This window comes from Oncorhynchus kisutch, linkage group LG6, assembly GCF_002021735.2.
Source record: "Oncorhynchus kisutch isolate 150728-3 linkage group LG6, Okis_V2, whole genome shotgun sequence".
NCBI classification, from domain to species: Eukaryota; Metazoa; Chordata; class Actinopteri; order Salmoniformes; family Salmonidae; genus Oncorhynchus; species Oncorhynchus kisutch.
The window spans coordinates 57,222,529-57,238,086 of NC_034179.2; the positions used below are offsets into that span (position 1 = coordinate 57,222,529).

At 40.1% G+C, this 15,558-nt stretch overlaps 1 protein-coding gene across 2 annotated transcripts in view; it reads left to right on the top strand.

The window, feature by feature from the left end:
* The window catches only part of LOC109891854 (calcium/calmodulin-dependent protein kinase kinase 1), a 141,083-nt gene that overhangs the window by 67,583 nt on the left and 57,942 nt on the right, over positions 1 to 15,558 (top strand). For both annotated transcript variants that reach the window (XM_031826997.1, XM_031826998.1), the window contains exons 5-6: positions 8,408 to 8,459; positions 11,278 to 11,414. In XM_031826997.1, the coding sequence (XP_031682857.1) occupies positions 8,408 to 8,459; positions 11,278 to 11,414 (189 nt within the window). The remainder of the gene's footprint in view (positions 1 to 8,407; positions 8,460 to 11,277; positions 11,415 to 15,558) is intronic.

Sequence of the window (15,558 nt, forward strand, 5' to 3'; positions counted from 1 at the left end):
GACATTTTCCATCTTTGAATATTCCCCAAAATGTGCAACCCTAGTGGATACGATACACACTGTAAAAATGTTCTAATGACTAACAACCGGTTCCAGCCTCCACTGCTATGGAAATGGTGTACTACACAGCAGTGGTTGTGGTTGTCACTGTCTGTCCTCAACGTGTCTGCTGGAGGCAGCAGGCAGGGGGCCAATAAAATATCCTGTTGTCCTTTTACAAGTCATGGATGGAGGATAAAAGCGACATGAGTAAGGATATGAGGGTGCAACAGGAAGGGATCGCCAGGAGGGGACCTGCATGGTGTCAGCTGTACAGTACACCACTGTAAACAAGGAGGTTGTTACATTTGATCATTTAAAAGTCACTGTCCAGTGTTTTCATTGCCTATAACTAAAGGAACATTTCAAATGTTTTTAAACTTCATATTCATCATCTCCAGCACCACCCTAACATCAACATATGGGAAGATTGCACGTTTCTATGTTTTGTAGTATAAAAGTATAAAACTAGTTGGCAACGCCTACTCATAATAGATTAAAATCACATGATGCACACCTTGGAAACACTTATCTTCCTCCAATTTTTACTACAACACCTAGAAATGTAAAATGCTCACATATGTTGATGTTAGGATGGTCCTGGAGATGAATATGACACATTTCCTTCCAAAATGTATTTATTAAGTATGTTAAAAAGCTGCTTTTCTGTGTTTAAATAGTGTCAACTCAACAACAGAATGGTGCGGGTGTATAGTGGTCATGAAATATATTCATGACAATTAAACATCACATTATATGAGGAAATAGCAAGCATTTTTAAACGGTCTGTTTGACAAGTGTTTTTTTCTTTCATTTATGCTTTGTAAACAAATAATTGTATAGGACTAGTCAACAACATTATTTGGGTATGAGTTAACAGAATATACACATTTAAAGTGAGATTCTCGCTGGACAGTTACTTTAAAATGTAAATGAAGTTATTTAGCAAGTGAACACTCTTATCCATAGTGACAAAGAGTGCATTCAACTGAAGGAGAGCAGTTCTGGAAACCCTACTCTAGTAGTAGATCAGTGAGATGGTATTTTCTGTCAGTGTTATTTAAATCTGTGTGATTGAAGAAGCATTTTGCTCTCTCTTCATGCATTTGTAATCCAGCCTAATTGCACTGTCAGCTCATTGCCACGGGCTCATTGTGTTCTCTCTGGCACTGTAGTAGTCATAGTAGTAGGGCACTCCCTACCCCGTAGTGTTTTGAAAACAGCAGTTTTGCCTGCATAGCACACACATACACACACAGACAGACACACACACACGGTTTTGCCTGCGTAGTGTTCCCCTGACGCACCTTTTAATATGCAGGACTTTCTCTTCCCTCTCTCTTGCCTCTTCCCTAGCTTCCCTCGCTTTGCTCTGACAAACCAATGCTCCTCAACTTGTCAGCACTACAAAGACTCTGTAAATCCCTTTACCAAGGGAGGGATTGTCCTTGAACTCAAGAAAATATCATTTATTTCTGTGGTGGAGAATTCAGATTATGTACGGCTCTTAGCAGTTTGTGTCCTTTAGGAATATTACTTTTATCTGTTGAGATATTCATCAGGACCACCCCAGGCCTTTTGAAAAGCAGATAAGACATATAGGACATCAGTGGACGACTACAGTCGTATATAACTACAAATTTCATCTTGTTCCAAATTTACTTCGATTTGAAATGACCTTTTCAAATTTCTTACATTGAGTTACAAGCAATTAAATAAATACCCTGTAAGTCAAGAAATAAAGTTGGTTCAATAACTTGAAATAATGTCCAAACATATTCTTTACACAATACTTTCAGATCTAGTAGCCACAATATCATAACCAAGCATTGGCTACCCTAATATATCAGGCTCGTTGCTAGAGGGTTTCCGAAAATGTGGCGCCCGACAACATGACCGGACCCATATGCAGTGAGTGCATAACTCATTAGGGCGTCCGGCCGTGGTACTCAGAATGACAGAAATCACATTTAGATTATGGAAGTAGCGATTTTATCATGTAAATCTTGGTGGGGCAAACATTTTTAAAAGTGGGATGCATGCCAGCAAAGCCACTACACAACACTAAACAGTACATGAATTTCACTGTAACAGTAACAAACGGTTCCCACAAACTGTTAGGGCCTTCATAAAGCTGACCCAACAGCAGTCCCAACATCTTACCACTGCTACACCTGACTCAGCGGAGCCTTGTCTGGCAGTGAAACAGTTCATTCAGCCTCATTTACTGTTTAAAAAAAACATAGCTGATATAGCTGATTTACTTAAACAAATGTGGTTTCTACTGACAATTGAGATGTATAAACTACGACAAGCGGATAAGAGCCAATCTGTAATTTTGATTAAGACATTAATGAGCGAGCTAGGACAGACGTAGTCAATGTAGCTATTTGTTTAGCACTTCAGAACATGGGCCGTTCTTATAGTGGTCTCCCTGTACACCAAGTCAGAACCGTAGGATAAATAAAGGGGGCATATAAGCAGACAATGAAAGCTCTTACAATATTAATTTATTACATTTCTTTAAAACAGGTTATAGGCTACATGTGCACCACCATGTCAGAACAGTAGGCAAAATTAAGAGGGGTAAATAGACTAAATTATTAGGGTGAGGTACATGGGCTACTAACATCTTACTACACAACATACACTTAGTATTACTTTCTTAGCTACAGTATACATATCTCCCTGGCATATTACATAATTTATGCAGCAACATACAATACATTTTTGGACATCTTGTTGTGCTGTGCTCACTTGAACAGGAAGGTGGCACGGTGGTCCTTCGTGGGCAAATTCTGTCATCAAAGTCTGGCATTCTCTAGATTCATAAAAGCGGTTGAATCATGATGATGTCATTGATCTTTAGGTCGTAGCTCTAGAAAGAGGAATTTACAATTCCGAGTTGGATGACAGTTCAAACCGTACTTTCCTAGTCGGAGCTAATTTATTCCCGACTTCCCAGTTGTCTTGAACTCACTGAAGTCAAGTTTTCGCAGTTCCGATTTAATAGTTTTGAGCGTGTCACAAACCATGCTTATTGACAGCATGGCCAATGTTGAATGTTTATAATTTTAAACATGGAAAATATCCCCTTTTTAATGTCAGATTTGGGACCACACAGCCACTCCACTGAATAGCAGGCTAGTGATTGCTTTGCAATGCTTGTAGTTAGCCACTGTCACTGATTCCTTCCAAACCACTCATTGTTGAAATTGCTATTTCCAACTTGTTGTTTAATGTTTATGTCCAATGGCTGATGAGCACCGATATGTTTTATCTATCATTTCTCTTCATTATTTCTCTTCATATGACAAGGATTAAAAATAATTTTCCAGTAGATTGTCGACTTGATTCATGATGATGACTTCTAGCTAAGGTTTTGAAAGTATGATGTTGACATGATCAGTCTAATCAAAGCTACTGTACATATAACGTGATTTGACATCATTTGGTGGCCAATGACCTTGAGCCTTCTTGGATGGGCACTTCTAATGTAACTATATGGCAGCACCCAAGGGGCTAGAATTTTCTAGCGCTACCCTTAGATTTGGCAGTAACGTAGTGTCCCCATGAGTGACAGCCACTGAGCTAATCACGGCGCAACGCTCCATATTTTCTGCTGGCTTGCCCCACCACCACAGAAAGCACTGAGCTAGGCTGAAACACCAGCATTTTGGAGCTGCCTTACTCAACAACAAAAAAACATGTTTGTATGCAGCTTTATTAACTCAATGATATATATGCAGCTTTATTAACTTAATGATATATAATATTTTTACTTATCTATACCAAAATATACCAAAGTATCTATACCAAAATAACATGCAAAATGGGAAAAACCCCAAATATATAAATACATTGAAGGGTCGCCACTGGATTATGGTATTGCATTTTAACTGAACATGCAACTTGTGTAATGAAGCAGCCAATAAAATATCATTTTCAAACATTTGCTAAAATGCAATTTGCAGGAAAACACCATTTTAAACAGTGCAGCTGGGAAAAGTCCATTCTAAACAGCGCACCTGATAGCGGTTCCATATGTAACAGATGAAAATCTCTGTTAGAAACATAGAGGGGGAATCTAAAAATGCAACAACTAGGATGGGTTGCTAATATTACTAGGGTCTTTGGTTTCTGTGCTTTTGGCTTCATTGTGTGAATTGTTTGTCCTTTTTATATATTTTTTTTAAGCAATTCCCCATTACATATGTCACCATTAGTAAATGTACCATTAATCCCGGTCATTTGGTTACATACATTTCAGTTTTAATGCATGTATTAATTACAGTCATTTACCGTTCTCATTCTGGGAATGGAAACATTTTTTGCAGAGTTCTAAACCTGCTACACTTGGGAAAAGTTTTTGGTTTATTTCATAACCATCATTTTTGAGATTTTTAAATGTTTTCATTGTCCTTTGTTTGGAGTGCTCAATGTGAGCAATGAACATGTCTGGTTTCTCTGGCCTGATAATGTTGAGGGAGTACGTGTGTAACAGTTTAGCTTCCGTCTCTCTCCTCGTCCCTACCTGGGCTCAAACCAGGGACTCTCTGCACACATAGACAACAGTCACCCTTTAAGCATCGTTACCCATCGCTCCACAAAAGCCACGGCCCTTGCAGAGCATGGTGAACAACTACTTCAAGGTCTCAGAGCAAGTGACGTTACCGATTGAAACACTATTAGCGCGCACCCTGCTAACCATTTCACATCGGTTACACGTGCAACTGAGCACTCAGAGTACCTGGCCTACAGCGTGGACATTTAGGAAAGTGTTTTTTAACATCCATTGCAAATTATAATATATTAAAACTATAGTTCCTCACAGTAAGCTATTTGAAAAATCTTTACAACAATCCTCCCCTCAAATAATCACCAATCCTTGATGTGAAAAATCAATGGAAGTTATAGGCCTACTGCTGCATTGGCCTATAGGCAATGAGTTCCATACGATCATTTCTTTAGCTGCCAATGGATCACGGTGTATCAATGTGTCCATATGGCAGAGGCTGGTGATCTGGCATTAGTTGACTTTTCAATTTGTATCATTTTAATTCCAATTTTTATAAATAACCACGTGACAATGATTTTGAGAAATGAAACATTATTGAAATGAAACTGTTCCACAAAAATGTGCATATGAAAATCATAACTGACGCAGATCGGTAGAAATGGTAGGATAAATTGTAAGCTTCCCCAAACTTGAAACTCATGCGCTGCCTATAAAGTCTTTATTGCCTCCATGTTGGTCGGATTTTGCCTATAGGCTACTTTGGAGCAAGGCAAGACATCCCTAATAATATGAAAGTATGTATTCAGGTTTTAAACGATTAAGTATGTTTTCAAAATGCATACTGCCTTCAGCAGCAATGCATACTGCCTTCAGCCTTCAGTGCACTGCAAATACCATTTGAGAAATAAAAATAGTAGCTATTTTTAGTCGTGCACCAAAGCTGTTTTTAACATGTGATTGCATTTAGGATGAATGGGCTTATAAAAGCACATGTTTTTACTCCAGCAGCAACCAGCTGAGGAGCTGCAGAAGAAATCCTGCTCAAAATAGGTTCTGTATGCTGTGCGCGTGTCATAGTTGGATAAATAAGATACATGATGACTGACGAAATACACACAGGCCAATTTAATAGCACTAAATTATGAACCTATAGACCAATAATTATTTGATTTCAGACAAATTGAATAGAATAAGTTGAACGAACCAAAGTGTTTTCAATCATTGCAATCAGTAAAACCTCTTCAGGTGAACAATAGCTTCATCCCACTTTTTACAGTGTATGAAATCAAATCAAATTGTATTTGTCACATGCTTTGTAAACAACAGATGTAGACTAACAGTGAAATGCTTACTTACAGGCCCTTCCCAACAATGCAGAGAAAAAAAAGAAATACTAGAAAAGTAAAACACTTAATAATAGATATATAATGAGTAACAATAACTTGGCCATATACTAGTGGTAGCAGTACAGAGTGGATGTGCAGGGGTACGAGGTAATTGAAGTAAATATGTACATATACTAGGAATAAAGTGACAAATAATAAACAGTAGCAGCAGTGTATGTGATGAGTCAAAAAAGTTAGTGCAAAAGGGGTCATGCAGATAGTCCAGGTAGCTATTTCACTGACTATTTGTCAGTCTTGTGGCTTGAGGGTAGAAGCTGTTCAGGGTCCTCTTGGTTCCAGATGCAGTGATTCAATATGCTCTCAATGGTGCAGCTGTATACCTTTTTGAGGATCTGAGGGCCCTTGCCAAATCTTTTCAGCCTTCTGAAGGGGAAGAGGCATTGTCGGGCCCTCTTCACGACTGTGTTGGTGTGTTTGGACCATGGCTGATCCTTAGTGATGTGGACACCGAGGAACGTGAAGCGCTCGACCTGTTCCACTAAATCCCTGTCGCTGTGAATGGGGGGTGCTCGGCCCTCCGTTTCCTGTAGTCCACGATTAACTCCTTTTTTTTGATGACATTGAGGGAATAGTGATTGTCCGGGCACCACACTGCCAGGTCTCTGACTCCCTCCCTATAGGCTGTCTCATCAGGTGATCAGGCACACCACCGTCGTGTTGTCGGCAAACTTAATGATGGTGTTGCAGTCGTGCATGGCCACGCAGTCGTGGGTGAACAGGGAGTACAGAAGGGGACTAAGCACGCACCTTAGAGGGGCCCCCATGTTGAGGGTCAGCATGGCGGATGTGTTGTTGCCTATCCTCACCACCTGGGGGCGGCTCGTCCAGGATCCAGTTGCAAAGGGAAGTGTTCAGTCCCAGGGTCCTTAACTTAGGGATGAGCTTGGAGGGCGCTATGGTGTTTAACGCTGAGCTGTAGTCAATGAACAGCATTCTCATGTCAATGTTCCTTTTTTACATGTGGGGCCATGTGGAGTGCAATAGAGATTGCGTCATCTGTGGATCTGTTGGATCTTGAATAGGCTCCAATGTTGTGATCTTTGACACATGCAGGGAATAACTAGCAACACTACTGATGGTGGTACTGTAGCAGTGGAATTAACAGAATGAAAAAACATCTCTCTTAGATATGCACTATCCATTCATCCTTTTCATCCGCTGAACAACGACTAGTCTCATGTCCCTGACGTTACACACAGAATCAGGGAATGTACTAGCATGGTGGTGTTACTGGGAGAAATAGAAATGATCTCCTATAAAATATGCACCATCCATGGTCCTTCATCATCATGTCTGAACAGCATCTGATGTCCTTAACATTACACACACAGTGAGAATATGAATGCTGCCATCAATAATGCTGTGTGGGTCTTTCAGATGGGTCTTATTCATTAGCCAACACAAAAATACATTTAATCCACAGGTGCAAGGAATCACCTAATTAGTGCTATAGAGGAGAAGGTAATTAGATGTGTGTGTGTGTGCCACTGAAGGAACTGGGCTCTCGCATCATTTGAACACCAGAATACTCTGAAGATGTGATGTCACAGAATGTTTTTAATTCTATCCTGAGCTGAAGGATTGAAAGATCTTACTTACAGAAGAAAGTGTAGGATTGAACTTCAATAGCATTACTGTAGGTAACTAGTGAATGAGTTTATATTTGAATGTATGACCAGTGGCTACCGCACCTTGTAGACCTACTGCATTGTAACAAACTGTAGTCTCCAGTATTGGACCATCAGCTAGCTTCCTAGAGTCATTACCATGACTGTATTCTACATGGTAGCTAGTAGAGTTAAACTAGTCACTAACAGAAGTCAACCCTTCCATAACAGAAGCATTATTCCACCGTGTATCACTTCATTTCTAGAGTCATTTATGCAATCACTTACCCACCTGCAGAGTGAGTGGTACTGTGAATTTTAAGTACGTCATTAGCACAATAAACAATATTTATGAAAGCTTTTCTTTTATTAATATGGAAATGAATCCAGGAAGTTAGAGATGTTATTATGCCATCCATTTCACTAGAAATTAGGATGCTTTGACTGCGAGTGTCACGCCGACCATTGTGTACTGAACGCTAATGAATATGACATTTATTGAATGCCGAAAGACTTCAGACTTTACACCTTTAAAAAAACAGCTGTTCTGTATGTACAGTACCTAGTAAGCCCCTGTTTGTTAGTCTCTCTCTCTTAATCCTGTTCAGTATTTAATGGATGGACGGATGGATGGATGAATTAATTAACAAACATTATTGAATAAACTTGATGTACTCAAATCTGTTCTGCACTAAAGTGCACTGTATGGTGTGTGTGTGTTTATTGTTATAGTGATTCAACTAATAGTGAGTGAGTGACCAGAATGAAATAAATAAATAAATGGCATGTTAGCTCACCAATATCACCAATCTCATCCCCCTCTCCTTCTCTTCCAGGCCATGAAGGTGGTGTCCAAGAAGAAGCTGATGAAGCAGTATGGATTCCCACGTACGTGGAACACTGTTTTGGCTTTTACACATTCAACACTCATTGGTCTCTGGTCCTCTGGAGCTCAGTTGGTGACTTTGATTTCCCTGTACTTACTTTTTCAAAGTGTTAAGTTACAGCTTTATTCTAACACGAATTAAATTGTTTTTTCCCCCTCATCAATCTACACACAATACCCCATAATGACAAAGCAAAAACAGGTTTGTAGAAATGTTTGGAAATGTATTAAAAATAACAAACTGAAATATAACATTTACATTTATTCAGACCCTTTACTCAGTACTTTGTTGAAGCACCTTTGGCAACGATTACAGTCTCAGGTCTTCTTGGGTATGACTCTACAAGCTTGGCACACCTGTATTTGGGGAGTTTCTCCCATTCAGCTCTGTAGATCCTCTCAAGCTCTGTCAGGTTGGATGGGGAGTGTCGCTGCACAGCTATTTTCAGGTCTCTCCAGAGATGTCACCTCCCTGACCAAGGCCCTTCTCCCCCGATTGCTCAGTTTGGCCGGGCGGCCAGTTCTATGAAGAGTCTTGCTGGTTCCAAACTTTTTCCATTTAAGAATGATGGAGGCCACTGTGTTCTAGACCTTCAATCCTGCAGAAATGTTTTGGCTACCCTTCCCCAGATCTGTGCCTCGACACAATCCTGTCTCGGAGCTCTACGGATAATCCCTTTGACCTCCTGGCTTGGTTTTTGCTCTGACATGCACAGTCAACTATGGGACTTTATATAGACAGCTGTGTGCCTTTCCAAATCATGTTTAATCTATTGAATTTACCACAAGTGGACTCCCAGAAAGTTGATGAAACATCTCGAGGGTGATCAATGTATAAATACCTGTTTTCGCTTTGTGATTATGTGGTATTTATTGTGTGCTGATTGATGAATAAAGGCACAAAATGTGGAAAAGGGAAAGGGGTCTGAATGCTTTCCGAATGCACTGTATATCATAAGGATGTGGCACTGGTGATGTAAAACACTTCTCCAATTGCTGCCAATTGCCGTTGAGATCTGTTATTCTGTGCAGCGCAAAATCGAGACGTGGGCCAATGTCATATCGTCAACCAATCACATTTGTCAAATAGTTTCGGGCAAAATTCCAGCTAAATTTGGAGAGAACAGCTTGGAGAGGACTACTTACAAAGAGCTACAAAAGTAAGGAGGCCTAAGTCACTATTATTCGAGTCACAGGCATGTCTCAAGTCACAAGATCCCATTCTCAAGTCGACTCCCAAGTACAATGTGTCGAGTCGAGTCCAAGACGTACATTCTAAGAGCAGGTCGCTGCGCAAATGTAGCTTGTCATTATAGCCATAAACGGTGATGCATTTTCAAAACACAAGATATATAAATACCCTGGGTTTTAGACCTGCATTTTGAGCTGAAAGTCATTTATGTTAGCACTCAGTATCAACTAAGGATATCATGTCACATTTTCACTTCTCTGGAGTCCAGAGCAAGCAGGATCATATGGTCTACCTGTACACAGCGGAGGATGCAAGATCTGATGGAAAGCATGATTTGTCTAGCTTTTTTCTTCCTTACAAATATTGTAATTCATTTGTCAGAATATGTTACATCTTCATCCCATAAGTATTGCAGGTAGTACAATGTTACAGCTATCTCTAGACACATAACCAAACAGTGTTCCACGTACCTGGTATATAATTAGAAACTCACCCGAACTAGGCCTATTTGAAATATGAAAATAATCAGTGGAATCATCACCAGGTCTGGCAAAGATGCGTCTGTAGCAGATTGCTAAACTGATTTTATATGAACAATATGAGTGTAGGTAGTGTACTCTGTTTTTGCCATGAAAACCAATAGAAAATTAAACAACCGCTTTCAGGTCACTAATCTGGATATGTTGTCATGGGAAAAAGACCAAAGCACAGCGTGCTGAGTGTACATTACTTTTTATTTCGGAATGACGCCAACAAAACAAGACACAAACGTGACGCTTACAGGGCTAAGTGCCACAAACAAAGTTACCTACCCACAACAAAAGGAGGGAAAAAGGGCTACCTATGTATGATTCCCAATCAGAGACCACGATAGACAGCTGTCCCTGATTGAGAACCATACCCGGCCAACACATAGAAACACAAATCATAGAAATAAAGGACATATAATGCCCACCCAAATCACACCCTGACCAAACCAAAAAGAGACTTGAAAAAAGGCTCTCTAAGGTCAGGGCGTGACATATGTTCGCCCATTTTTGTGCGCCAATGCTGATGACTGGTCATTGGTCAACAGTCAAAACAAGCAAATCTTTGGTTCTGAAGAACAGATGTTTTTGAAACAAGATTTGGTGCAATGCTGTAGGCCTATGTTAGTGATCTGATTGAATAAGCAAAAGTATTCATATGAAATACAAATGGTAGGCTATATGAAGCCTATTAAAATATGAATAAAAAAATCCCATTCAGCTTCACACTCGCTGTTCTATGTAAGCTACACTAGTCTGTCTCGTGAATGTCCCTCAAAATCATTCCCTTGTCCCCACAATTGGGTATTTTAAATGTGGTCACACTAATCTTAAGCAGTAGCATGACTCCTGTATACACTTGGCTTCTCTCATGTACCCAGATATGAGTGATTTTAAGTATAATTATTGACTTGTGTCTCATATATGCTTTGTGAGACTGCTAACAGGGACTTTGTTGTGGAGGGTGTTGATTAAGATGCTTTCAAGTAAATTGCCTTTCTTAATTGCACCTGAAGAGATTAATAAAATTGTATTGAATTTAATGGAATTGTCAGCTAACGTGAGGTTGGGGGTTTGTGTGGCTGTTGTGATTCCCTGCAGGTCGCCCCCCTCCTAGAGGACCCAAGGTGGTGGTCCAAGGAGAGCTGCCCAAAGTCCTAGGCCCCCTGGAGAGGGTCTACCAGGAGATTGCCATACTCAGGAAGCTGGACCATCTCAATATAGTCAAACTGGTGGAGGTGAGGATATAGCCTACCTAGCTAGCACATAACGTTCTGAGAACCATATGTTTTTTAAAGCTTGAGATCGTGGTTGTCCCATCCTTATTTTTACAACCTTACCACAACTTTCAGGGAATGGTGCAATAAAATTGCTTGGGTAATGTTCTAGAGACGTTCTTCAACTGGTTTGACAATGGAGTGTTCGCAAATAGTTGAGAGAACGTTAAGAAAACAATGTTCTTCTATGAGAATTTCAGTACTTCTGCATAACGTTTCCTAAAGGTTTTAAAAAATATATAAAAAATATACAGCTGAAGTCGGAAGTTTACATACACCTTAGCCAAATACATTTAAACTCAGTTTTTCACAATTCCTGAAAAATTCCAGTCAGTTAGAATCACCACTTTATTTTAAGAATGTGAAATGTCAGAATAATAGCAGAGAGAATGATTCATTTCAGCTTTTATTTCTTTCATCACATTCCCAGTGGGTCAGAAGTTTACATACACTCAATTAGTATTTAGTAGCATTGCCTTTAAATTGTTTAACTTAGGTAAAACGCTTCAGGTAGCCTCCCACAAGCTTCCCACAATAAGTTGGGTGAATTTTAGCCCATTCCTCCTGACAGAGCTGGTGTAACTGAGTCAGGTTTGTAGGCCTCCTTGCTCGCACACGCATTTTCAGTTCTGCCCACACATTTTCTATTGGATTGAGGTCAGGACGTTGTGATGGCCACTCCAATACCTTGACTTTGTTGTCCTTAAGCCATTTTACCACAACTTTGGAAGTATGCTTGGGGTCATTGTCCATTTAGAAGACCCATTTGCGACCAAGCTTTAACTTCTGGAGATGTTGCTTCAATATATCCACATACTGTTCCCTCCTCATGATGCCATCTATTTTGTGCACCAGTCCTTCCTGCAGCAAAGCACCCCCACAACATGATGATGCCACACCGTGCTTCATGGTTGGGATGGCGTTCTTCGGCTTGCAAGCATCCCCCTTTTTCCTCCAAACATAATAATGGTCATTATAGCCAAACAGTTCTATTTTTGTTTCATCAGACCAGAGGACATTTCTCCAAAAAGTACGATCTTTGTCCCCATGTGCAGCTGCAAACCGTAGTCTGGCTTTTTTATGGCAGTTTTGGAGCAGTGGCTTCTTCTTTGCTGAGCGACCTTTCAGGTTATGTCGATATAGGACTTGTTTTACTGTGGATATAGATACTTTTGTACCTGTCTCCACCAGCATCTTCACAAGGTCCTTTGCTGTTCTGTTCTGGGATTGACTTGCACTTTTCGCACCAAAGTACTTTAATCTCTAGGAGACAGAACACATCTGCTTCCTGAGCGGAATGACGGCTGCGTGGTCCCATGGTGTTTATCCTTGCCTACTATTGTTTGTACAGATGAATGTGGAACCTGGGGAGGTCTACAATGGTTTTTCTGAGGGCTGATATCTTTTGATTTTCCTATGATGTCAAGCAAAGAGGCACTGAGATTGAAGGTAGGCCTTGAATACATCCACAGGTACACCTCTAATTGACTCAAATGATGGCAATTAGCCTATCAGGAGCTTCTAAAACCATGACATAATTTTGGGGAATTTTCCAAGCTGTTTATAGGCACAGTCAATTTAGTGTATGTAAACTTCTGACCCACTGAAATAATCTGTCTGTAAACAATTTTTGGAAAAATGACTTGTCATGAACAAAGTAGATGTCCTAACCGACTTGCCAAAACTATAGTTTGTTAACAAGAAATTTGTGGAGTGGTTGAAAAATGAGTTTTAATGACTCCAACCTAAGTGTATGTAAACTTCTGACTTCAACTGTACATTCCGTTGTCATTATCAACAAAATTCTCTGTTTATCTTCTATCTTTTTAACCGTTTGACATGTACGAACAAAAGGGTGTGATCATTCTGCAGTTGTCCCTGTAACATATGCTCAAACAGGTGTGATTAGAACACTTATTTAGAATGTGCTGTTACGATTGATTACAACAGTCAGCGTTTGAGCTGGCCACATTGTTTTGTTACAGAAACATTTTGCACAAACAGTCTTTACAAGATTTTGTCCTCAATATGAGCAGGTTATTTTTGGATGCAATGTTCAGACATTCACAGAAGTAGCAACAGCATAACACAATTCTCATCCAAACCGGAAAATGTAGGCTACATTAGTTGTAGCGCTAACTGAGCACAAGCGGTGTTAGGTCTCGACTGACAGAAACCATATATGAATGATCTAATAGCAATTACTGTTTACAATTCGTCGCATCACGAGTGACCTAACCAGTGATCAAAATAATTGAGTAAAAATCTAAAGTAACCGAAGATGGGTAGTTTGTGCACGCCGCCATGCTTGTTTTTTCGTGTCAACCAAAGAGAAGAGGTTGCAAGATGAGTTGGGTCTGTTTGCAGTGTGCATATTGAAGGGGTTGTGTCGTCTATCATCATTTAATGCCATCATTCGCTTCTGGAAGTTTACTCAAAAGACGAGTGAACCATCCCTTCACCTCGTTTTGTTATAACGTCTTTGTTCTGACAGACATTTACGTGACAACCAGAATGTATTGTATGATGTCAACAAACATGGCACCACACAAAGCTAGGAATTAGCTTAGCATTAGCTCATCATAATCAGTACAACCTTCAAATGTGTCCATTATAATCTATGCAAGTATCGGAATGCATAATTTGTCACCAGTACTTGAAAACGTGAATAAAACAGTAAATACATTATGCTCTATACATACAGGTACATACGAGTAGATACGAGTAGTAAGAGTAGATACATTTAATAATGGCGCCGGAGGGGATGGTTGCCGTTTTACGAGTTCCTAACCAACTGTGCTATTTTGTTTGTTTTTTGCATTGTTTGTAACAAATTTTATACATAATGTTGCTGCTACCGTCTCTTATGACCGAAAAGAGTTTCTGGACTACAGAACAGCGATTACTCACCTCGAACTGGACAAAGATTTTTTCTTTAATGAGTCGAACGCAAAGGATATACTGTTTTGTCAAGACAAAACGTGAAGAAAAGACTGAGAAAAAGGAGGAGGACGGGGTGCCTTGTAAGAATTTGCTGACGAGTAGGTAAAGCTTTGCACACTCCTGGCATTCTCTCAACCAACTTCATGAGGTAGTCACCTGAAATGCATTTCAATTAACTTTTGTGCCTTGTTAAAAATGTATTTGTTTAATTTCTTTCCTTCTTAATGTGTTTGAGCCAATCAGTTGTGTTGTGACAAGGTAGAGGTGGTAAAAAGAAGATATCACCTATTTGGAAAAAGAGCAAGTCCATATTATGGCAAGAACAGCTCAAATAAGCAAAGAGAAACAACAGACCATCATTACTTTAAGACATGAAGGTCAAACATTCAAGAACTTTTAAAGTTTCTTCAACTGCAGTCGCAAAACCATCAAGCGCTGTGATGAAACTGTCTCTCATGAGGACCGCCACAGGAAAGGAAGACCTAGAGTTACCTCTGCTGCAGAGGATAAGTTCATTACAGTTACCAGCCTAGGAATTTACAGCCCAAATAAATGTTTCAGAGTTCAAATAACAGACACATCTCAACATTAACTGTTCAAACAGTCCTCCGTGAATCAGGACTTCATGGTCGAATTGCTGCAAAGAAAGCACTACTAAAGGACACCAATAAGAAGAGGAGAACGGCTTGGGTAAGAAACATGAGCAATGGACATTAGACCAGTGGAAATCTGTCCTTGGTCTGATGAGTCCAAATGTACGATTTTTGTTTCCAACCGCCATGTCTTTGTGAGACGCAGAGTAGATGTACGGATGATCTCTGCATGTGCGGTTCCCACCGTGAAGCATGGAGAAGGTGTGATGTGGGGGTGCTTTGCTGGTGACACTGTCTGCAATTGATTTAGAATTTAAGGTACACTCAACCAGCATGGCTACCACAGCATTCTGCAGTGATACGCCATCTCATCTGGTTTGCGTTTAGTGGGACTATTATTTGTTTTTCAACAGGACCCAACACACCTCCAGGCTGTGAAGGGCTATTTGACCAAGATGGAGAAGGATGGAGCGCTGCATGAGATGACCTGGCCTCCACAATCACCAGACCTCAACCCAATTGAGATGGTTTGGGATGAGTTGGACCACAGAGTGAAGGAAAAGCAGCGA